The sequence below is a fragment of the Lathyrus oleraceus genome, chromosome 3 (assembly GCF_024323335.1).
Source record: "Lathyrus oleraceus cultivar Zhongwan6 chromosome 3, CAAS_Psat_ZW6_1.0, whole genome shotgun sequence".
NCBI classification, from domain to species: Eukaryota; Viridiplantae; Streptophyta; class Magnoliopsida; order Fabales; family Fabaceae; genus Lathyrus; species Lathyrus oleraceus.
Genome location: NC_066581.1, coordinates 423,219,565 through 423,245,489, shown reverse-complemented (window position 1 = coordinate 423,245,489; position 25,925 = coordinate 423,219,565). Strand labels below are relative to the sequence as shown.

The 25,925-nt window shown below is 37.5% G+C and overlaps 1 protein-coding gene across 1 annotated transcript; it reads right to left on the bottom strand.

Annotated features, from left to right (window-relative positions):
* Window positions 1–22,563: 22,563 nt before the first annotated feature.
* Window positions 22,564–24,772, bottom strand: LOC127128018 (putative E3 ubiquitin-protein ligase RING1a). The gene is made up of 6 exons (XM_051057277.1): window positions 24,389–24,772; window positions 24,103–24,173; window positions 23,866–24,011; window positions 23,724–23,773; window positions 23,504–23,578; window positions 22,564–23,298 (listed from the first exon to the last, which is right to left on the bottom strand). Exons 1-6 carry the CDS (start codon window positions 24,709–24,711, stop codon window positions 22,773–22,775), a joined length of 1,191 nt encoding a protein of 396 aa, XP_050913234.1. The 5' UTR covers window positions 24,712–24,772; the 3' UTR covers window positions 22,564–22,772.
* Between the last annotated feature and the right edge of the window lie 1,153 nt (window positions 24,773–25,925).

Genomic DNA, 25,925 nt, shown 5'->3' with positions numbered 1-25,925 from the left:
GATGATTTTTTTCCATTTGATGTTGAATCTTCTGAGGATCGGTCAACCACCGAGACTATTCTATCGAAGGAGATCTTTGTGTTGTTTTTTCTTCTTCACAAGAGTTATTCCATGAAGTTGCTAGAGTTTCTTCTAGATTTTTGCTCATGCCTTCATCCTTTAACAGTTGAATCAACTCATTCAATTTCTTGATGATTTTTTTCCAAAAAATCGTAAACACTTTCATCTCTCAATCTAAAGATTGGATCACGTTTCTTTTTCGAATTCTTAATTCTTAAATATTTGTTAGCGCCAAAAGTTCTAATATTATTTTCAAAATATCTAAGATATGAAAAAAAATTATGAATGAAGTATTCATCTTATTCGTCTCTTGTGTTCATTCTCTCTTGTTCGCTGCTTGGAGAAACTCCATAGATCATTTCAAGAGTGTCCCACATTTCCTTGGTAGAATTACAAGTATGAACATCGAAAATTATATTTTCATCTAAAGACATGATTACAATTTTTTTAATTTAAAAATCAATTTCAAACTTTCTCCTTTCTTCTACGGTCCAATTAAAATCTTGTTTATCTACTACATCACCATTATACGGAGAGTAAGGTAAAATGACCGTTGACTATTGTTTCCTACAATTTAAGATCAAAACTTTGAATGGATATTTTAAATCTAGTTTTCCATAATTCGAACCTATCACCATTGAACGATGTGGGTGTGTCTTTAGAAAATCAATCTTGTTAAAAACAATAGCATAAGTCATCTTTCTCTTAAGAAAATTAGTATTTAAACATGAGTTAAACTCTAATGTCACTTGTTGATCACGTGACTCTATACAACAGATGGGGAATGGGGATTAAGGAGATTTAAAAACCATTGATATAAAATAAATTTATTTTTGAAATCAAAGTTTGAAAACATTTTAGCATAAACATTTCAATATGCATAAAAAAATTATAAGTAAAGAAGTTAAGTAAAAAATAAAAGAGATAAGGGAAGAGAGAACGACACCAAAAATGTATAAAGGTTTGGTCTAATGAAGTGAAATACTTATCTCCCCAGGAAATGATCTTGAGAGTATCCACTGTTAGACTATGGCACGGATCTAGAAGGGGGGGTTGAATAGATCCCAGTTAAAAACTTTAGTCGGCGCTACCAATTTAAAAGAAAAATTGGTTTTAAAATTGTTTTAGGTGCGGAAGCGACCGAGGAAAATTTAGTCTAAAAACGAACCGTTATTGGAAAACCGGATATGCGTTAAGCTAATGGATAAGAGATAAAACGAGATACAATTCACTACACTAGTTGCACAATCAATGATAGAGTTCACTTACTAGCAAGCCTAGTTCCAATGAACCAAAATACCAAATTAAAACTCAGTGCAACCTTAAGGCAACTTTGGCTTAGGCAATTTTACAAACACTTGGTGTGCATAAACACTCCAAGTGATATTTGAGTTGAGTAAGTAAGTCAATTTATCCTAGTACAATATGTTATTGTACTTAGTATTCCAACAGCAATTTTAATCACTTACTCAACTTATATCAAGGTTTGGTGAAAAATTGCTTAAACTAAAATCACTTAAATTTTAAGCTGAAAAACAGATTATGCAGAAAGTTAAAGGAGACAGAGATTTGATGAGGCAGTTCCCCCGCCGTCCTCGCTTCGGGGTACGTCTGCCCTCAATTCTAAAAGTAGAATTGAGATGATTTAATTAAATATCACCTGTGAACTTTAATCGTTTATACAAGGATTGCAAAGCAAGTAAACACAGAATTTTCAATGTGTTGAATGATGCTTCCTATCCTTGCTCCTTGATTCAAGATGAATCAAGACCTTCGATCGTTGTTGCTAGACCTCCGATTCCAGCCCCTTTGTTGAAGAATCTTCCGTTCTTCAAACCCTCGGCCCGGCTGATCTCAAACACAACAAGTCGAACCCGAATCCTTCACTTCAATGCCACCGAATCCGCTACTAGACTGACGAAGACTTCCTCTTCTCAATCACCTTCGCTCGGCTGAATATTAATGAAGCGATTCGTCCAAAAACCCCCCAAACGCAAACCGGTATTGGAGGATAAAACCCTAACGGTTTTATTCAAGAAAGAACCTGCCAAGACTTCAACTCGAACCCGATTCTTCAATCGCAACTTCGAACCTTATCACCTTCAATCTATCACGAATCACATCAAAAGTTATTGTGTGCAGTTGATGTATTGTGGACTGTTGAAGATGAAGATGATGAATCTTTGACACCTTTTTCACTCTTTCTTGTTTCCTTGAACACTTGAACTCAAAATAGCAAATGTTGGTTAATAGAAGTGTTTTGACTTCTATATATAGTAACAGACAAAACCAAACAAACATAACAGAAATTTAAACTTTGAAATAACTCAGAAAACTGAGTTTGCGCGCGAACGGTCGACCATAGGTCGGCGTGTGCTGACCCGTGGGGCATGCGTCGACCCTATGCGTCGACTCAAACGTTTCATGCGCTGACCCGTGGATAGCATCATTTGCCATGCGCCGACGTGTGGTCGACCCAAGGGTTTATGCGCCGACCCGTGAGCTATGCGCTGACCCTATGCGTCGACGCACGCAACTTTGCGCTGACTCCCTCCAGTTTAGGCAGAGCTTTGCGCCGACCCGTGAGCTTTGAGCTGACCCCTATGGTCGACTCAAAGCATTCAAATCTGCAAAGAAACTGTGATTAGTGATTCTTTATGTATTTAGTCATGATCACACTTTGTCTACACGTTTTTAATGATTATAGTAGATTTAGAATAACGTGGAAAGGGATATGGTGGGTAATGTGTTGCATTTGTTCGTAGATGTGCATGATGGTCTTTTGTCATCATCGAAACTTGATATCGTATGTTGTATGACACTTTGTCTTTACATACTCCCCCTTTTTGATGATGACAACCTGTATAAATCAACGTGACGAACATCATGCAGTATTGACACATTTTGCACACTCCCCCTTTCTTTTGTAATCTAAGGCCATTTGCAGAAAGCGAAAGCGACTGTTAGTTGTGGACATTTTGTCAGCATGTCAGCATTTTTCTCCCCCTTTGACAACATCAAAAAGAGAGACAGAGTGAGTATTCAAGATTGCAACGAAAAGTTCACAGGCAGTAGTAGAGATATAGATACCAACGAAATAATATCACACTTATATCATTTCTTAACAATAGTCATTAATTAAGAAGGAGAAAATACATAAGGAAGATGTGGTGCATAAACAGGCAAAGCAAAACAAAATACATGCAAAAACAACAAGCAACATGTAATGTGCATATGAATGGCTATTGTCTTAAGTGACGGTGGCCGGGATGGTAGCATACGCCTGGGTTTCTGCTAGGGTCAGCCAGAGTTTCGAGGTAATCACAAACACCTTCCAGATGCCTAAGACTCCCTGTGACCTGCCTATCCAAATCTGCATATCGTTCATTTAGGCTTGTGGAGAGGTTTTCGATCCGCTCATTTTGGGTTTGAAGTTGACTGGTAATTTGAGCAAGTCGGTCATCCTGGGATTGCATGAAGGTTTGTTGGGCAAGTTGCATGCTTTGCATCATCTCCAACAGCTCTGAAGAATCAGCAGGATGTGGAGGGGATGGAAGAAATTCTTCCTCAGCATGGTGATACGGTTGGTAAGATTCACGTCGAGTTGTCCAACCCGTATGTTGCCATTCACCCCAGCCACCCCATCGTGGAACATCTTCTTCATATGTATCCGGCTGCTGTACCCAAGCAGAGCCGGAGTAGTCGTATGTGCCAATGGGTGAAGGACTGTCGTCTCCACCATTTTGAGCATTATCGTGCCTTGCTTCTTCTTCTTCATCTTCTTCTTCTTCTTCATTTTCCACTTCATCGTCCTGTTCTTCGCTTTCATCACTGTCAGCCCTTGGAGGGACGTATCCTCTTCTAACAAACTTATATTTCTTCCGCTCCTTGCACCATATATATCCTATCATAGACATGGTTTTTGTGCTAAACTCTTTGTCAGGTGAGATTGATGTTAACGGAAAAGACGGATGACTAACATTGGCTGTTGTAAGGACTTCTTGGATGAAGGATTCGTAGGCAAGAGCAGTTCCTCGTCCGGAATCCCGAAGATTATACATTCTACTAGCAATGTAGTATGGCCAGTTGATCTTTATCTTATTTTTCAGAATGTAAATCAAATGAACTTCAGGCTGTTCGACTCTGGAGAGACCGCCCTTCTTGGGCCGCAGGATGCGTGAGACAATCCATTGAAGAATCCTTTCCCCGGCGCTCAGTTTGCCGGCAGTGACGGTTCGTGGGAACAAGTCACTCTGCACAAAATCATCAGAATATGGCCGTTCCAACATGTCATTTAATGCACTCTTAAACTCATAACCATCTATGTGGTGAGAATCAGTCACCTCGGGCAGGGGATTTCCAGCATCATCCACAGACAAATCAAAATATTTGTTCCAAAAATTTGATTTAACTGATACCTTTGTAGAGCCAACTTTGGAGGAAAGCTTGTGTCCGCGAAAGTTGTCATGAAGACCGGAGTAGAAGATTCGGACAAGGTCTTCACTGTATTGAGTGTTGCACTCCAAGAAGTTGATGAGACCTTGATGCTGCAGCAGAGACAGGACTTCCGGTAAGTGCATGCGTTCAGCTTCAAGTTTGTAGAACGCATGTTGTTGCACAACTCCTCGTTTACCGATGTCTTTGTTGAAAATTTCGACACGAGTAGGTGGAACGAGTGATACAGCAGATACGGGAAGAGATGCACCGGATGATTCTCGGGGTCTTTTGCCGGAGGGTCTGCGTGATGAGGAAGCCATTTGAGTGGGTTTGAGACTGAGTGCTTGGATATAGAGAGAAGGTTTAATGAGGGTTTTGAGAGTGATTCTTCTAGAGAGGGGTTTTCCCCAATTTATAGTGGAAAGGTTAGGGTTTTGGGAAGATGGAAGATCAAAGACCAATAGCCACTAGGTAGATGCAAGTTACAAAGTAGTGGGTAGTTTGAAAGGTGATGGAATGTAATTGTACATTTAATGATGTGAATGCATGAGAGAAGATTTAAAAATTTTCTGCAGAAAAACGAAATCTTTGAGCGATGCGTCGACCATACCCCTGTATGCGTCGACGCATACTGTTTGATTTTTGAGAAAATGCAAAAGTTATCTAATTATGCGTCGACCATAACCCTGCTGCGGTCGACTCATACAGTTTAAAATTTTCATTTTTCACTACTCAGCACATGCAATGACCAGTTTGATGCATAATTAACACCACATACAGTAATACACAACCAAAGAGATATATCAGGCGTATATATATAAACAATATCATTTTGAGATAGAATTATTGTAGTCATGAGATTTTGCAGAGAGAGAGGAAGAGGAACAATAGCACCTTAATGCCGGAGTGACTTAGTGAACAGTAGACATGTGCTTACAACAACATAGATTTGTCAGAAGTACAGTATTAAGGTATTAAATGGAATAATGTAAACAGCAGATTAAAATGCCCGTTCCGAAATATCGAGAATGCCAAGTTCTCGGCGAATATGAAAGAAAGGTTCAGTGGCTAGCGGCTTTGTGAAAATGTCCGCTAGTTGATTTTCAGTATTTACGTGTTCAAACACGATGTCACCTTTCTCTACATGATCCCGAAGAAAGTGGTGTCGAATTTCGATATGTTTGGTGCGGGAATGTAGCACAGGATTTTTGGTCAGGTTAATAGCACTCGTGTTGTCACAAAAGATGGGAATACGTTCAAGTTTGAGGTTAAAATCCAATAGTTGTTGCTTAATCCATAGGATTTGGGCACAACAACTACCGGCGGCAATGTATTCCGCTTCGGCGGTTGACAAAGCAACAGAAACTTGTTTCTTGCTATGCCAACTAACCAAAGAGTTTGAAAATAGGTGACAAGTGCCACTTGTGCTTTTCCTATCCGATTTGCAACCGGCAAAGTCGGAATCGGAAAAACCTACCAAGGAACAATCATTACCTTTTGAATACCATAGTCCATACTTCGGAGTACCGGATAGGTATCGAAGTATCCGTTTAACGGCTTTTAAGTGGGATTCCTTGGGACATGATTGATATCTTGCACACATGCATACGCTAAACATAATATCGGGACGGGAAGCAGTAAGATAAAGGAGTGAACCAATCATACCTCTATACCGTTTTACATCTACTTCCTTACCGTCTTCATCTTTGTTCAAGTTGGTACACGTAGGCATGGGGGTGTCTATGGCCTTAGCTTTTGACATGTCAAATCTCTTGATAAGGTCCAAACAATACTTTGTCTGGCTCACGAAGGTTCCTTCTTTGAGCTGTTTGATTTGCAGACCGAGGAAGTATGTGAGCTCCCCCATCATACTCATCTCGAACTCGCCCTGCATAAGGTCAGAAAACTCTCTCACAAGATTCATGTTAGTAGATCCAAAAATGATATCATCTACATAAATTTGCACTAATATCAAGTGCTTTCCTTGACGTTTAATGAAGAGGGTTGTGTCAACCTTTCCTCTTGAGTAACCTTGATCTAGTAGGAACTTGCTTAGTCTCTCATACCAAGCTCTAGGAGCTTGTTTGAGACCATACAAAGCTCTTTTCAGTTTATAAACATGATCAGGATACTCATGGGATTCGAAACCCGGAGGTTGTGCGACATAAACTTCTTCATTTATGTGACCGTTAAGGAAAGCGCTCTTAACATCCATTTGGAATAGCATAAAATCCTTTGCACAAGCGAAGGCAAGGAGAAGGCGTATAGCCTCGAGTCGGGCAACCGGCGCATAAGTTTCCTCATAGTCGATGCCTTCCTCTTGGTTATACCCTTGCGCGACTAGACGCGCCTTATTACGGGTTATTACCCCGTTTTCGTCCAGCTTGTTTCTAAACACCCATCGGGTGCCGATTACTCGATGACCTCGCGGAGGAGGGACAAGGTCCCAAACCTCATTTCTGGTGAACTGATTAAGTTCCTCCTGCATTGATAAAAACTAGTGTTCATCGAGTAGGGCTTCTTTAGGGTTTTTAGGTTCCATCTGCGAAACGAAAGCGAAGTGATAACAGAAATTACTTAGCTTAGACCGAGTTGTTACACCCTTTGAGATATCTCCGATAATGTTGTCGATTGGATGGTCTTTAGAGGACTTCCAAGCTTGTGGAAGATCATCGTTTGAAGGCGGATGATCTACCACAGTTTCATCATGGAGTACATCTTTGTCCTCCTCAATTTTGACTGTGTCGGGTTGATCAATCCCCGGCTCGCCACCATTGAGTATGTCTTTGGTAGATGTACCTGCACCATGAAAAACACTACCCTTTCCGACGTTTCTCGGATTGGATTCATCAAAAGTAACGTGTACAGACTCTTCTACAGTAAGTAATCGCTTGTTGTATATTCTATATGCTTTGCTAGATTGAGAGTATCCGAGGAAGATACCTTCGTCGGCCTTGGAATCGAATTTCCCTAAGTTTTCCTTTCCGTTGTTCAATACAAAACATTTGCAACCAAAGACATGTAGGTGAGAAACATTTGGCTTTCGCCCTTTTAAAAGTTCATACGGTGTTTTGTTTAGAATGGGGCGAATAAGCACCCTATTCAAAACGTAACAAGCCGTACTAATGGCGTCAACCCAAAAATATTTTGGTAGGCCACTTTCATTGATCATTGTTCTTCCCAATTCTTCCAAAATTCGATTTTTACGCTCCACAACCCCATTTTGTTGAGGAGTACATGGAGCGGAGAAGTTATGATCAATACCATGGTTACCGCAATATTCTTCAAATAAGTGATTTTCAAATTCACCTCCATGATCGCTCCTAATTGCAACAATGTTTGTATTTAGTTTATTTTGGGAAAGCTTAGCAAATCGTTCAAAGGCGGCGAATGTGTCACTCTTACTTACTAAGAAAATAGTCCAACAAAATCGAGAAAAGTCGTCCACTATTACGAAACCGTAATAGTTTCCTCCTAGACTTTTAATCCTAGATGGCCCAAATAAATCCATATGGAGAAGCTCGAGAGGTCTCGTTGTTGAAACGATGTTTTTGGATTTAAAAGAGATCCTCGTTTGCTTCCCTTTTTGACAAGCATCACAAAGGTGATCCTTGGTGAACTTAATTTTGGGGAGACCTAGGACTAGATCTTTTGAGACTATTTTGTTAAGTAAGTCAAAGTTAACATGTGCTAAACGCCTATGCCATAACCATGAGTCTTCACTCATTGTTACAAGGCATTTGTCACTTGTTAACGATACTTCATTTAAGTCAAGCATATAGACATTGTTCACACGAAGACCATTAAACATGCTCTTCTTATCATCAGTATGCACAATTTTGCAACAATCTTTTGAAAACGATACATTGTATCCTTTGTCACATAACTGACTGATGCTAAGTAGGTTATGTTTAAGACCTTCGACAAGCAAAACGTCAGAAATAGTAGTGGAAGAGGGGTTACCTACACTACCTTTACCAAGTATTGCTCCTCGGTTGTTGTCACCATAAGTTACATATCCCTTCTTCTTAGCCACGAAGTCAATGAAGAGAGATATGTCTCCTGACATATGCCTTGAGCATCCACTATCGAGAACCCATCTTCTCTCGGTAGTCTCGAGGCATTGTACCTGTGATAAGATAATTAACAAAAGAAGGTACCCAATGGCTTATTGGGTCCTGAGTGGTGAGGAACAAGATGGTTGCATTTGGGCACCCATTGATAAATGCCTTTAGGAACCAAAAATCTCCTAAATCTACACTTAGCAATGGAATGACTTTTCTTGCAACAATAAAGACAAGAGAACTTTTCATTTTGATTACTTTTGCTATCTTTATCCTTTACAACATATTTGTATTTTTGATATGGATTAACCATACTTTTTCGAAAATTAGATTTATCAATAGCAAATGTAATCTTAGGCTCAAGAGCCTTGTCAAGTTTGGCTTTTAGGTTCCTTACTTCACCTTGCCAAATGTAACAAGTATCACACCCAAAGTTCATCATTCTACTTTTAAGTTCCTCATAACTTGTTTTTGTGCTTTCCACTATAGAAGCCTTAAGTGCCTCAAGTTTCCTTTCGGATTCTTGAATTTTTTGTTCTAAATGAGAAAAAAATTTCTTATTTGAGGCAAGCCTTTTAAAGGCCTCTTTTGCTTCACAGTGTAAAGTTTCAAAAACAGTTTGCAATTCATGATGAGACATACTAGAGGAATTTTCATATTTAGCATGTCGTACCTGTTTCTTCTTATTCTTTTGATGAGCAGAGAGACATAGATTTGCATTTTCATCTTCATCACTAGAGCTTTCATCATCGGAGGAGTCGCTATCGCTTTCCCAAGCAATGTATGCCCTCCTTGGCTTTGATGGTTTCTTATGTGATTTGTATGAATCTTTTTCTTTTGTCTTTTTGTTCATCGGACAGTCCGGTTTGTAGTGACCCGACTTTCCACACTTGTAGCACAACCCTCTAGTTGTTTTTCCTTTGGAGTCATCATTTTTGGAGAACCTAGATTGCTTCCGGAAGTTTACTAAGTTCTTCTCGGAATGTTGGATGCCGTTCTTTCTTACGTAACGGTTGTAGCGTTTGACGAACAGCCCCATATCTTCACTCTTGTCCTCTTCTTCTTCGTCACTCGATGAATAATCACTTTGCTCTTTTGCTTGAGACTTTGAGGAGGAAGTCTTTAGAGCTATTGATTTCTTTTCGCTCACCTTGGCTTTGTCTTTCTTATCTTTCTTTTCATGTTGTTCCAAGCTTAATAGAACTTGTTCGTGCTCTTGTAGTTTGCCGAACAATGTAGTCAAGTCCAATATGGTAAGATCGTTTGCCTCTTTGATGGCGGTAACTTTCGGCTGCCATTCCCTGTTAAGACATCTTAAGATTTTATTAGTAGCAACATCATTGGAAATAGGTTTACCTAGTGAATGTAATCGATTGATTAGATGAGTGAATCTCTTTTGCATGTCGGCAATGGTTTCCCCTTGCTCCATGAAAAAGAGATCAAACTCTTGCGTTAGTGTATTGATTCTAGCCAATTTAACATCGTTTGTCCCCTCATGGGCAATTTGAAGTGAATCCCACATGGCCTTAGCAGTAGGACAATGGGATACACGATAGTATTCGTCTACCCCTAATGAGGAGATTAAGATGTTTTTGGCTTTCCAATCATAGTTGTATTTCTTTTCATCATCATCGGTCCATTGTGCTTCAGGCTTAGGCACTATTTCATTATTCTCATTGGTCATGGTTATTTCAATTGGACCATTGAGAATAACATTCCATATTTTTCTATCTATGGAATTTATGTGCACCCGCATACAGTCTTTCCAATAACTATAATTTTCACCATTGAAAACGGGAGCTCTATTGTATGCCCCTTTAGGTTCGTTAGCCATTTTCTATCAACGTTGTATTTTGAAGCACGGAGTGAACCGGAGCTCCTGATACCACTTGTTAGACTATGGCACGGATCTAGAAGGGGGGGTTGAATAGATCCCAGTTAAAAACTTTAGTCGGCGCTACCAATTTAAAAGAAAAATTGGTTTTAAAATTGTTTTAGGTGCGGAAGCGACCGAGGAAAATTTAGTCTAAAAACGAACCGTTATTGGAAAACCGGATATGCGTTAAGCTAATGGATAAGAGATAAAACGAGATACAATTCACTACACTAGTTGCACAATCAATGATAGAGTTCACTTACTAGCAAGCCTAGTTCCAATGAACCAAAATACCAAATTAAAACTCAGTGCAACCTTAAGGCAACTTTGGCTTAGGCAATTTTACAAACACTTGGTGTGCATAAACACTCCAAGTGATATTTGAGTTGAGTAAGTAAGTCAATTTATCCTAGTACAATATGTTATTGTACTTAGTATTCCAACAGCAGTTTTAATCACTTACTCAACTTATATCAAGGTTTGGTGAAAAATTGCTTAAACTAAAATCACTTAAATTTTAAGCTGAAAAACAGATTATGCAGAAAGTTAAAGGAGACAGAGATTTGATGAGGCAGTTCCCCCGCCGTCCTCGCTTCGGGGTACGTCTGCCCTCAATTCTAAAAGTAGAATTGAGATGATTTAATTAAATATCACCTGTGAACTTTAATCGTTTATACAAGGATTGCAAAGCAAGTAAACACAGAATTTTCAATATGTTGAATGATGCTTCCTATCCTTGCTCCTTGATTCAAGATGAATCAAGACCTTCGATCGTTGTTGCTAGACCTCCGATTCCAGCCCCTTTGTTGAAGAATCTTCCGTTCTTCAAACCCTCGGCCCGGCTGATCTCAAACACAACAAGTCAAACCCAAATCCTTCACTTCAATGCCACCGAATCCGCTACTAGACTGACGAAGACTTCCTCTTCTCAATCACCTTCGCTCGGCTGAATATTAATGAAGCGATTCGTCCAAAAACCCCCAAACGCAAACCGGTATTGGAGGATAAAACCCTAACGGTTTTATTCAAGAAAGAACCTGCCAAAACTTCAACTCGAACCCGATTCTTCAATCGCAACTTCGAACCTTATCACCTTCAATCTATCACGAATCACATCAAAAGTTATTGTGTGCAGTTGATGTATTGTGGACTGTTGAAGATGAAGATGATGAATCTTTGACACCTTTTTCACTCTTTCTTGTTTCCTTGAACACTTGAACTCAAAATAGCAAATGTTGGTTAATAGAAGTGTTTTGACTTCTATATATAGTAACAGACAAAACCAAACAAACATAACAGAAATTTAAACTTTGAAATAACTCAGAAAACTGAGTTTGCGCGCGAACGGTCGACCATAGGTCGGCGTGTGCTGACCCGTGGGGCATGCGTCGACCCTATGCGTCGACTCAAACGTTTCATGCGCTGACCCGTGGATAGCATCATTTGCCATGCGCCGACGTGTGGTCGACCCAAGGGGTTTATGCGCCGACCCGTGAGCTATGCGCTGACCCTATGCGTCGACGCACGCAACTTTGCGCTGACTCCCTCCAGTTTAGGCAGAGCTTTGCGCCGACCCGTGAGCTTTGAGCTGACCCCTATGGTCGACTCAAAGCATTCAAATCTGCAAAGAAACTGTGATTAGTGATTCTTTATGTATTTAGTCATGATCACACTTTGTCTACACGTTTTTAATGATTATAGTAGATTTAGAATAACGTGGAAAGGGATATGGTGGGTAATGTGTTGCATTTGTTCATAGATGTGCATGATGGTCTTTTGTCATCATCGAAACTTGATATCGTATGTTGTATGACACTTTGTCTTTACATCCACTATTGGTTGAGAGATTTTAGATGTTTAAGCCCACAAACCCCCTTATACAAGGAAATAAAATTCCAGGTTAACTTTTAACTAAACAATGAACTGAGATGTGGTTAGTCTCTAAACCAAAAAATGAGCCGATATTTGAGCACTAAGTCTCTAAGACAAACAAAAAATTTCACAAGCTGTTAGGGACCAATTGGTACTACTTTTTATATCATTTTATTGGTCCCTTTTACCAAGTTTTGATGTAATTACACACTTTTATTCTCACTATTTTGTATAAATGCAATTAGGTTTAATTTATTTTGTTTTGAATAGTTATTTCACATTTTTGTTAGTTTTGTAGAATTTTTGGATGAGAAAGCTTTGGATTGCAGCATCATAATATGGAAGATTTTGGATGAAGCTTGCAAAGCAAGGAAACTGAGGCAGCTTCAGTTCGCCCCGCGAACTGAATGAGACAGCATCAGTTCGGCCCGCGACCAAAGTTCGCCCCGCAAACCCTGCGAATCCAGCAAACTGATTTTTGGGTCAAAAGTACTGTTTTGAAGGCTAGCTGGTTTTGCCATTTTGGTGTCTGCCTTGGGATAGCTTTTCTACTTTGGATGGAAATGATCAATTAAGTAAATGTCAACTCTTTTAGGAGAGAAAAAAAAACACATTATTCATTATCATTCACACATTGATATTGAGAGCTTTTTGGTAAGAGAGAAAAAGAGAGTTTTTCTTCTTTAAGCTTCTGCTTTGTAACAATGATGATGAGGAGCTAAACTCCCCTTTGTCAAGATTGGAGGTAGTAGCTATTCTCATATGTTTATGTATTCCATTTGATTTATATGTATGATAAAGATTGTTGATGTATTGAATACTGTTTTTGCCCTAAGTTGAAAACCAGATTTGAGTAGTTGTCGAGAGAGATTATTTGAGTCTTGACATAAAACAGATTTTCAAGTAGTGAATAAGTTGTAGAGATAGATTTACTCATTACTCTTCTTTGGTATTAAACATTAAAGATTGCTATATTGATAGTTAGGTGGAGAGATCGTCTAAGGATCAATATAGTGATTATCACAATATCATTTAGACATAAATGACTTTGAGAGGATACTTGAACATCATCAATAATCTTGAATCTATTTATTTATCATAAGGAATCATAAGCATTTGAAATAGTGAACTCCAATCTTGCCAAGCCTTTATATTTGATTAAAACCATTCTACTATTTTTAGTGACCTTTACTCACAATATAATTTTCCAAACAAAACAACCTTGTTACTTTCTAAACTTATAACATTTGGATTATAGAACGGTGGTAATATCAACCAATCTCTGTGGATACGATATAAAATATTTGTCGAAGATATACTTTTCAACAAATTGGCGCCGTTGCTGGGGATTGGTGTCGATATTACAAGCATTGCAATAATTCTTTGTTTTAAGTTGTGTTACATTTATTACTATCCCTCTTTTGTTTCACTTGGTTTGTTAGTTTTGTAGATTCTAGTGCATGCGAGGAAAAGCAACCGAGGAGCAACTTCAATTTGATCCTGAAATTGAAAGAACACTTCGGAAGCTCAATAGCAAACCACGAAGAAGAAGGAAACTAGCCGAAGAGAGGAACCGGAGAGAAGAAGCATCTACTTCCGCACTTGTTCCAATCGAAGAAGTGGTTGTAGAGGCTTGTGACAGAAACATGGCGGATGACAATCGTACCGAAATGTCCGCTAATAGTCCAAGAAGAAATGCTCAATTTGCCCGAGGAGGAAGAAATACAGAGATGAAGACCGGAATCCTCCAACTTCTCTATGCAAATCCATTCACCGGAATGGATCATGAAGATCCGTATACCCATATCATCAAATTCTATGAGATTGCGGGTTCTACGGGAATTGATGAAACGGGGGAAGAGGCATTATTCAAGAGGATGTTCCCACACTCCTTAGTGGGAAAGGCAAAAGAGTGGTACCTTGATCAAGCAGCAAGAGTGATGACTGATTGGAATTTGTTAGAAGAAAAGTTCTTAGAAAGATATTTCCCTCAATCCCGATTCATGGAAGCCAAAACGGCTATTGCGGTATTCACTCAAGGAAGCAACGAGTCTTTAAATGAGGCTTGGGAAAGATTCAAGTCAATGTTGAGAAAATGCAAGGGTCATGGTTTTGATGAGCTCACTCAAATCCATATTTTTCTAAATGGGCTCCAATCAACTCACAGAACACTTTTGGATGCTACCGCGGGTGGCTCTCTTATGTCAAAGACTGCGGAAGAAGCTAACGTTATTATTGACCGGATGGCACTCAATGATCGTCAAAGTCAACATGACCGTAGTCCTTCACAACGTAAACCGGGAGTTCTTGAGTTAAATACCAACGACGCCATTCTTGCTCAAAATAAGCTACTCTCTCAACAAGTGGAGTTGCTTACTCAACAAATGGCCAAGCTTCCACAGCAAATGAAGGAGATTCAAAGTTCTCAAGTTCGACATCAAGTAGCATGTTGCGAGTTATGTCAAGGAGATCATCCTACTGGTTTTTGCCCTCCGCTAGAAGAAGTGAGCTATGTGAACAATCAAAATCAAGGCTATCAAAGGAACAATCAAGGTTACCAACCATCAAGGTTCAACAATCAAAATTTTCAGCAGCAAAGTCCTTATCAACACCCCAATTCTCAAGGCCAACAATCGCAAGGAGGAAGTTCCAAGCTAGAGGACACTCTTCAACAATTCATGCAAGCTTCCATGGCAAATCAGAAGAGTAATGAAGCAGCAATCAAGAATTTGGAAAATCAAATAGGTCAACTTGCGAAACAACTGTCGGAACAAACTGCAGGATCTTCTTTCTCCGCTAATACTCAAACTAATCCAAAGGAGCATTGTAAAGCAATCTTTACTAGAAGCGGTAGAGAGTTGACAAGTGAAAAAAGTGAGAAAATTACAGTTGAGAATGATATGGATGCTGTGCTGGAAAATGAGTATGTGGCTTGTGGAAAGAAGAAAGTGGCAGAAACTACTCAGTTCGCGCCGCGATCTCCCTTCGCGCCGCGAAAACAGCAGAACCAGCAATTGATGGAAGAGCAGCAGTGTGAAGCGGAAATGAATAAGGAAATGAAACCAAGGAAGAAGAAGAAAGGAGAGAAAGGAGTGAAGGTCAGTCCAGTTCAACATTTACCATATCCGCACGCACCATCAAAGAAGGATAATGCTAGACATTATGCACGGTTTATGGACATATTCAAACAACTTCAAATCAATATTCCATTTGCCGATGCATTAGAGCAAATGCCGCGGTATGCAAAGTTCATGAAGGATATTCTCACAAAGAAAAGAAGACATGTGGAAGACGAAACCATATTGCTTGATGTACGGTGTAGTGCCATCATCCAAAAGACTCTCCCAAGGAAAGAATCCGATCCGGGCCGAGTCGTTTTACCGGTAACTATTGGAGACACCTACATGGGTAATGGCTTGATTGACTTGGGATCTAGCATCAATTTAATTCCCCTATCCATTGTCAAAAGATTGGGAAATGTTGAGATCAAATCTACAAGGATGACTTTACAACTAGCTGATAAGTCTACCACTTCACCATATGGAGTTGCTCAAGACATGTTAGTGAAGGTGGACAAATTCTTGTTTCCGGTAGATTTTGTGATAGTAGACATGGATGAGGATCGTGATGTTCCTGTAATTCTTAGAAGACCATTCATGAAAACGGCCTGAATGATGATTGATATTGATGATGGACTAATGAAAGTGAGGGTGCAAGATGAAGAGGTAGCCTTCAACCTTTTTGAAGCCAAAAAGCATTTCAATGGTAAGTGTGACTCCTTCCGAATCGATGCCACCAAAGAGGGACTAGTTGATATCGCAGACCAGGTTTATCTTTCTAATCCATCAGAGAAATCTCTTATCGGAGTCTAGAAAGTTTTGACCAAAAACGAAGGCTTGGATATGACAAAGGAAGTGGAAGAGCCAAAAGTAGAGCCAAATTTGAAGTATTCGTTCCTTGGTGATGACTGCACTAAACCGGTGGTCGTTAGTAATACATTGTCCACAAAAGAGGAGAATCGATTGATGCGAGTGCTAAAAAAGAAGGAAGTTGTCAACTTAGTAGAGGTCGGGATGATTTGTTCTATTTCCGATGGTGAATGGGTGAGTGTTGTGCGAGTAGTTTCGAAAACGGGTGGTATCAGATTTTATCGAAGGTTCATCAAGAACCTCTTGAAGACAACAAAGCCCTTGAGGAAGTTGCTCAACAAAGCCGGATCGTGAAGACCGTTGAACCATCGAGCTCTAAACGACGTTAAACAAAGCGCTTGTTGGGAGGCAACCCAACGTTGTAAGTCTGCATTTTAATTTTTTTTCTGCTGTGTGAGTTTCTGCTGTGTTAAATTTTGAAAAAAGTGGGTTCTGTTTTTTACCGTTCGCCCCGCGAACTGAATTCACAGCTTCAGTTCGCGCCGCGAACAGTGAATGGCAGAACCAATTTTTTTTGAAATTTCCTTCAGTTCGCCCCGCGAACTGAAAAAAAAAAAACTTTTGTTTTATGTCATTTTCGTTTCATTCCTATTTTCACGAACTTAGGAGATTCTTTCAACAACCTCGCTACTCCACGTCCAAACCTCCAAATTTCAAAACTTCCCTTCTCCATTCCCTTCCTAAGAGGATTTTGTTGATTATGCTAAGTGGCCTGAGGGCAGGCCAATTTTTTTTGGGGGATGCAGGAGGTGGTGTAACCCATGGCGATGAGTGAAGGAAGATTGAGGAGTTTGTTGAACTTTAGAGTTTGTCTTGATAATTGCATGAATACTTTTTGAAATTTAAGTGTGTTTTAATCAAATTTTGGTTTACCAACATTTTTGTTTAATTGTTCTTATTCTTAAGTCAAGCTTTAAGCAACCGAGAAATGATCGTAAAGAAAGAAGAATATGACACTTCGAGTGGTGATGATAAGAATTAGTGTCGGCATTTCAAGGTACACTTTATCGCTTTCTAGACTTAACATGAGTAGTTTGATGGTGTGTGCAAATTCCATGTCATAAATTCATTGAAGTATATGTCAGTTTTGAATCAAAATAGGACTTAACCAATTGTGAGGAGGCTTTCCATTGTACACTAAAAAGCGGGAAACCGAGCATTATTTTAACTCATTCTTATCATGCTAAATCATGCATCAATCTATTTTTGTGTGAAAATTTTGAAAATGATAGAGGCATTGTTTGTGAGAAAAACCACTTGACCAAAAAGTTTGAATCAACTAACCTTGTGAGGAATAATCCTTAGTTAACCCCCTTTGAGCTTATTTTAGGATTCATTTGATTGATCATTGTAAAATCAATTGAAAATTGTGGAATAAATGAATCCTAATTTCTTTCGTATCAGTTGAAACCTCAAACCGAGTTGTTTGCAAAATTTTGCCTTTTGCTTATTTCTAAGTAGGGAGCATTATTGAATAAATTTGGTTTTGGAATCTAAAGCTGGGGAGAGAAAAGTGAAAAATTGATTAGAAACTTGGAAAAGTGAGTTTTTATAAAAGGGTGAAAATATGAAAAGAAACAAGAAAAAGAAATCACCCTTGAAACCATAGAGCAAAGAAAAGAAAAAAAAAAGCAAAGAAATGCTCATGGTTGTGTGGATGTAAAAAGAAAAAGAAAAAAAAATAGGGATCAAAGAAAGGGAAATTGTGTAGAGTTGAATGTTTGGGAATGCTCCCTTAGGATAGGCAACTTTGTAAATTCTCTTAATCATATCCTTTCTTGTAACCTAAGCCACATTACAACCTTTGAAAGACCTCTTGATTCTCATTTTTCACATTATTTGGTACTTGTTGTGATAACCGCATGATTTGAGTTGTTGATTTAATTGCTTGGATGAGTGAAAGTAACCCTTCATGTTATTCATCATTATCATGATGTGTGTGTAAGTTTGATTCAATTTTGACATATATGGCTTTAAATTCCTTGGAATGATTTTTGCACTTTACCATTTCCCTTATTCATGTTTTGTCTAGAATTGAGATAGGTGAATTGAGAAAATGCCAAACGCTTTTGAACCATTTGAATGTCCTTGATAAATTCTTGTTTAAATCTTTTGTGTCATTGCTTTGGTTGTAAGGGTGGAAACTTTTGTTTAGAGACAAACAAAATGCTAAGTTGGGGAGAGTTGTTAGGGACCAATTGGTACTACTTTTTATATCATTTTATTGGTCCCTTTTACCAAGTTTTGATGTAATTACACACTTTTATTCTCACTATTTTGTATAAATGCAATTAGGTTTAATTTATTTTATTTTGAATAGTTATTTCACATTTTTGTTAGTTTTGTAGAATTTTTGGATGAGAAAACTTTGGATTGCAGCATCATAATATGGAAGATTTTGGATGAAGCTTGCAAAGCAAGGAAACTGAGGCAGCTTCAGTTCGCCCCGCGAACAAAGTTCGCCCCACGAACAAAGTTCGCCCCGCGAACTGAATGAGACAACATCAGTTCGCCCCGCGAACAAAGTTCGCCCCGCGAACCCTGCGAATCCAGCAAACTGATTTTTGCGTCAAAAGTGCTGTTTTGAAGGCCAACTGGTTTTGCCATTTTGGTGTCTGCCTTAGGATAGCGTTTCTACTTTGGATGGAAATGATCAATTAAGGAAATGTCAACTCTTTTAGGAGAGAACAAAAAACACATTATTCATTATCATTCACACATTGATATTGAGAGCTTTTTGGTAAGAGAGGAAAAGAGAGTTTTTCTTCTTTAAGCTTCTGCTTTGTAACAATGATGATGAGGAGCTAAACTCCCCTTTGTCAAGATTGGAGGTAGTATCTATTCTCATATGTTTATGTATTCCATTTGATTTATATGTATGATAAAGATTGTTGATGTATTGAATACTGTTTTTGCCCTAAGTTGAAAACCAGATTTGAGTAGTTGTCGAGAGAGATTATTTGAGTCTTGACATAAAACAGATTTTCAAGTAGTGAATAAGTTAGAGAGATAGATTTACTCATTACTCTTCTTTGGTATTAAACATTAAAGATTGCTATATTGATAGTTAGGTGGAGAGATCGTCTAAGGATCAATATAGTGATTATCACAATATCATTTAGACATAAATGACTTTGAGAGGATACTTGAACATCATCAATAATCTTGAATCTATTTATTTATCATAAGGAATCATAAGCATTTGAAATAGTGAACTCCAATCTTGCCAAGCCTTTATATTTGATTAAAACCATTCTACTATTTTTAGTGACCTTTACTCACAAGATAATTTTCCAAACAAAACAACCTTGTTACTTTCTAAACTTATAACATTTGGATTATAGAACGGCGGTAATATCAACCAATCTTTGTGGATACGATATAAAATATTTGCCGAAGATATACTTTTCAACACAAGTAATATGGAGTTTTGATTTGGCTATCGTCCGACCTAACTAAAGTTTTATATAAGTTGACCATGAACTTAACCGAGCTTTTTACTGGGCTGATCTTGAACCTACTGAGATTTTAACCGGGTTGAACATAAAAACCGAATGAGATTTTACACCAGACTGATCTTGAATCAATATAGATTTTGACTAGGCTGAACTCAAGAACCATTGTGAAGATTTTTATTGGTTGATCTTAAAGAACCCAAAAGAGGGGTTTTCTTCAATGGTGGAGCTCACGAGTCAAATAAAGAATTATACTAATCCCTCAAAGACAAACAAATAACTTTTACAATAGTTTAACTCTCAACCAAAATAATCATTTCCTAAGAAAGAATGGTTTAATCAAGAGAAAAATCCACTCTTGGTAAATTTACGGTTAATCCCTCACCCATAACAAAATCCTCACTAAAATCAAGAACGCTTTCAAAACACTATGACTAAAATATGTGAGAAAAATGTGAATGATTTAGAGATATTTTCAGAGAAATGAAAATTAAAGTTTTGCACGTATTTTGGATAATTTAAAATGATAGAGCTTTATTTATAGGCCAAGACATGATTTAAATTTGGAAACAATCAATGGCCGAATTAAATGATCTAATCAATTAGGCAGTGTAAATAATCGATTATTCTTGTCCAAATTAGAAGGTTTAGATAGACATTTGTTACCAATAAATAAGAGACTATCATAATATATTATAGAATCAATTATGCATCATCTAATCGATTAGGCTATAAATCTAACCGATTAGACATCTTAAAAAACATTTTTTATTTAAGCAGACAATCTCCTGATAAACTAGCTAGGCTCCAAAATTTGTTAGTTGTTTAAACTAACAAGTGAGGGGTTTCTTAATGTTTTAAGTGTGTGTGTGTGATTTAACTTGAGTGCTTCTATAAACTCTCTGTATTTTTACAATACACTGATCACTCAAACATAAATGATTATGTGATGTTTAACACTTCCTCTCTTTCACTTTCTGAAGTTTCAAGTCTTGAGCTTCTAATTGACTTTATCACACAAGAGCCTTGAGTCTTATTGACGAGGTTGAGATATTTTCATATTAGTTGCCATCATCTAATTCATTTTAAATCACCAATGATCATAAACATTAATTCTTCACTTGAGAGTTCTTGGACTAAAATGTTGACTTTAAGCAAAAGTGTTTAGTTTGATTCAAAAGGATAGTTTGAACTTGTTCATTATGCATTTTTAACCACTTGAGCTAACTTTAGTAGTTATTTGACTTAAAGACATCAACTGTTGTCATCATCAAAGCTGATTAGTTGCTTCTTAATTATTGTTATCCATGAGTTTTATCATATTGGGTTCCTTGCTGATTATACCCGCAAACTCATAGATCCACAAGATCTTGTTGTGTTCGATCAGATAGAGAGGTCACGAGGACTAGATCAACAACTTCTAGATGAACTGGTTGAGCTTTGGTAGTAGTGGCAACTGCGATAACTTTTATAGATGGAGTGTTTCTTGATGTTTCCATAATCTTAAAGAGTTGATTTCAGGTTCTTGTGATAAGAGATTGATGATTCAACGAATAAAGATTGGTAATCTGGATCTTCGATGGACAAAATTGTAGTTCTTCGTAGAAATTTGCGGAAACCAAAGGTCAATTCCCACATATGGTACCATTGCTCAGATCTGAAACAAGAATTGTTGATGAAACATTGAGATAGATCATGAAAAGGTGCGCTAAACTTCTGATACTGTGCCACGAGGATATACTTGCAAGGTTAACACTTCAATGCAAAAGTTAGTCAGAGAATCAAAATTATATGAAAATGAGAATGAATTTTTTATACCTGAGAATGACACGCTTTTTCCTTTATATATTGAGAGCGTTTCAAACCGTCTATGAGGGACGTAGCTGGCTATTTGGACAACTGTCCCATTAATCTGGACGGTGGATGATTCATCATAGGAAAAAGTTATCTATTTTGGATGAGAACGGGAGAACACTTGTTTCTCGTGTTTGCTTCCTTTACTCTTGTCTTTGGACCTTTCATCTTAGGTGTTGCGGACGACCCATAACTCTTGGAGAGTGACAAATACTGGCCATTTCAGGGACACGTGATTCGACGCGTAACCATTCACTTATCTATGAATGGATATATGTAAATGGGTCAGACGATCCACCCCATGGGCGCGGGGCCGAAGCGGACAACCCATGATCTGCCAGGTCATGCCTGCCAAAAGATTGATGTCCTTTTGTGATGCTTTTTGGGCTGTCCTTTTCTAGAGTCCAATCAAAGTTATCCCGGTTCAAAATGGTATCATTTTGAAAATGTTTTAAAATAAGAAATTATTTTAAACAACTTTTTAAAAGAATCAATTTTTTCCTTAACAATCAAAGCAATCTGTAATGCAACACATGTACCAACAGAACTTGCAAAAACCTTTACGTGACCGTTATTGTTATTTAAAACCTTTACACAGCGAAGGCTTCTATTATTTAAAACCATGCATCTAAACCTTCAATTTAATCAAAATTAATTAGTACCTCCATCTTAAACCTTTACACAGCAAAGACTACTAATATAAGTGTCATAGTAGACACTTTCACACAAATTAAAAAAAAGTGATAAAGTAGTAAATATAATTGGAAGATAAAAACTAAAAATACATTGAAAACAAATCAATTTTACAAATGTGACATTTATTTTCGGACCAAGTCGTAGTAACATCTAAGTTACACCTATAATAAGCCACACACATCATATTGCCAATCCATGTAGCCAAGTTCCCATGAACTGCTATTAACATCAAAAGAGGCACTCATAACTCCCAAGTTCTTATAGCATAGACATGGGATTTGTAGCCATCTTGCAGGATAATGATACTCTCACACAAAATATGTTAAAAAATATTTATTCTAATATTCAGTATTCTCACAGCAGTTACTCAAAACAGTGGTAGCCTGCTTGTACAATTTAATCATACATTTCCAAGTTCTTAACATGCACACAAGATTTGCAGCCATCTTGCAGGATAATGATAGCCTGCTTGTACAGTTTAATCATGCATTTCCAAGTTCTTAGCATACATTTCTAGTTGTCTTGATAATTATACCCTTCTATCTCTATTACGAAGATTCATGGCTCTAGTTGCCATAGCCCTCAAATTTGGTCCAGCTAATAATGTGGAGGAAGAAGATGATGGTTCCTGGCTGCTACTTCTAAAAGCTTGCATAAACTCATTTCTTTGCAACCTTAGAGCAAAAGCAGCATCTTCATCTTGGTTAGAAACCCCTCTTCTTGACCTCGCTCTTACAATTGATGATAATGTTGAAGTTCTACGGTTGTTATTTTCTCTATCAATTTCTCTTTGCAGCCTTCTAGCCAATGCAGCATCCTCTTCATCCTGTGTTGTCGCCGCCTCATTTCTCCTTGAATTCAAACCCCTGGATGGATATGGTTGTAAACTTCTATTCCTTGGGTTAGTATAAAATGTTGTTTCTGGAATTGTATTCTGAGCAGCTTGTCTATTATTTATGGTGCTAGCAGCAACTTTCCGTGCTTCAATTTCTTGAGGAAATAGAAGTTGAATTGTGTTCCACAGAACCGTGTTCACTGTGCACGATCGCCCATTGCTGCAACATGTTATTATCATTATGATCAATGAACAGAGACCTCATAAGCATAATCTTAATTTGCATGACAACCACAAATACGGCCACAATATAAAAGTTTCAGACACCGCAATTGCAGCTGCATCGACCACATTTGTGCACAATAGGAAGATTGTGCACTTTAAAACATTGCTCACAAGACAGTTTATAGTTAGTTTTTATATACCTTATCAATTGCCTGCATTTAGGACACTTTTTGCCACACTTGTCTGCAGCAGATTTCAGACATTTTTTACAGAAGCTGCAAGATTATACATTATAGGTCAAAAATCTTAAGATAACATGAAATGAAATGGTATCTCCTAAGGAATTTTACAGCATAACTTCAATTGACCAAATCATAAAATGACAACTTCTAAAAGTATTGTTGTGTCTGAATTTGATACCTATGACCACAAGGGGTGGTACTTGGCTCAAAACATATCTCCAAACAAATCTGCATAACAAACACATAAAAATCACCATCTGTCTCTAAAAAAAATCATGAACATATAAAGAAAACAGAATAAAACATCATAAGAATCTTACTGCACACGAAAGCTCCTCCCTTAGCTTATCCATACAAGGAAGAGCAGAACTGTTGGAATTCACATCAGATCCCTTCTTAGACAGTTCCTTTTCTCCAACTTTACTTTCTTCGCCATTCTTCTTTTCTCTCTTCTTCTTCCCACTATCTGTTCATTAACAACAGCATCACATGAATAAAGTAGAACACACTTCAAATAGACATGAATCAGAATCAAAATCAAAATCATGGTAATTTACCCTTTTTGGGGGTTTCTTCTTCATCAAGATCAAGAACAATCGGCTGTGGGTTCCTCAGAGATCTCCGTTTCCTGAACACAAAATAACAACTCAAATCAACCCAATTATCAAAAAACAGTTTTCAACAAAAAAAAATACATTTAGATAAACCCTAATCATAATCAACCCAATAACAAAACTACCAAATCAACCAATACTTAATAAAGAACCAATTTTTAACAAAAATAATACAAATTACAGATGGGTTTTCTGAAAGATGAACAAAAAAACAGTAAATGACTATTACCTTGATGAATTGGAGAGAGGGGATTTGGAATTCAAAACAAGACGTTTCTTTTGTTTGGAATCTCGATCTGGGGTATCTTCAACAATGAGAGCTGCAAGCAAAAGTGCTTCTTCATCCCAACCAGCCATAGCAGCAGCAGATTTGAACCTAGGACTGATAAGCGAAGCCATGTTTTGCCTATTTGATTCCATCAAAGCCGTTTTCTTTCGGATTACCGGACTTTGCATTTGTTCTCCACTTTCCACCATTTTTATTGCGGTTATGCAGTCACAGACAAACACACTGCTACTAGATCTTGATTTTTGGTTTTGATTTTGCAGCATTTGGAGAGAAGGGCGAAGAAAAGAAGATACGAGAATATCAGAAAAGGAAATATTGTTATTTTCTAACGGTCGGATTAGTTTGAATAACGTCATTCTTAACGGGTATATTTTGAGGGTAATATTGTCAAATGATTATTTCGGTTTTCTATTGAAATTTGAGAGATCATTATTTTATCATTTTTACTTATTAGTATTTATGTTTGAACTTGTTATTTTTATTTACTAATTTGTCTTATGAATGAATGAATTATTTATTCCTTTTTACCAACTGTTTATTGATTTACTTGAGTTATTGCCCTTTTAAGTTTATATAATTTCATTCATGAGATTGAACTAAATATACGTTGAAATATCAATAAAAATGTGAAAATGAATAACACATGTGATGTGACCTTTTTACACATATGCGTGAACAATTTTATTAGTTTGTCTTATATAACAAACTCCATAATCAATATTTTAGGTCGTTTAATCCATGTTTTAGGTAACAAACGACGACCCATTATATGATTAAGCCGTTAAAAAGTTTCATAGTAAAATCCACATCAAAATATTGACTAATGTATTTGATATTTTTTACCACCATATATAGTTAAAATTGGGGTTTGGTGTCCTAGATAAGTTTGCTTTGATTTTTAATGTATGGTCAGAAGCTTTGATTCAACCGTCACAACTTATGCTTTGTAAGTGATAATTTTTTAGATAAAACTATTGAATCCATAAAAAAATTGAATATTATTATGATAAAAGATTATCCTAACAACCACTCAAAAGAGTGTTTAAATACAAAAAGAATAAAAAAACCATAATGAGTTTTTAATCCCAAAAAGAAATAAAACATAAAGAAAATTGCGTAAAGTATTAAAATGTTGTTTTTGGACTTCAAAGGTATAATAATAGTCATTCTAATATCAGACGCCAAATTTGCATAAATCCTGTCAAATCTTTCAGACACACGACTTCCTCTTCAATACGCGTATATAACCTTCCTACACCAGTCTCCTCCACTTCTGAAGAACTCGACCTCGAATTCTCTTCTTGATAAAGAGTCTGATCTGCTTGATATTCATGAATGTCAGCAACATTGAAAGTATTGGATATATTCATGGAATCCGGGAGAGCTACCACATAAGCATTATCATTGATCTTTTAGATCATTTTGAACGGGTCATACTTGCGTGGTTGCAGTTTGTTGTAAGTACCAATTAGGAGCC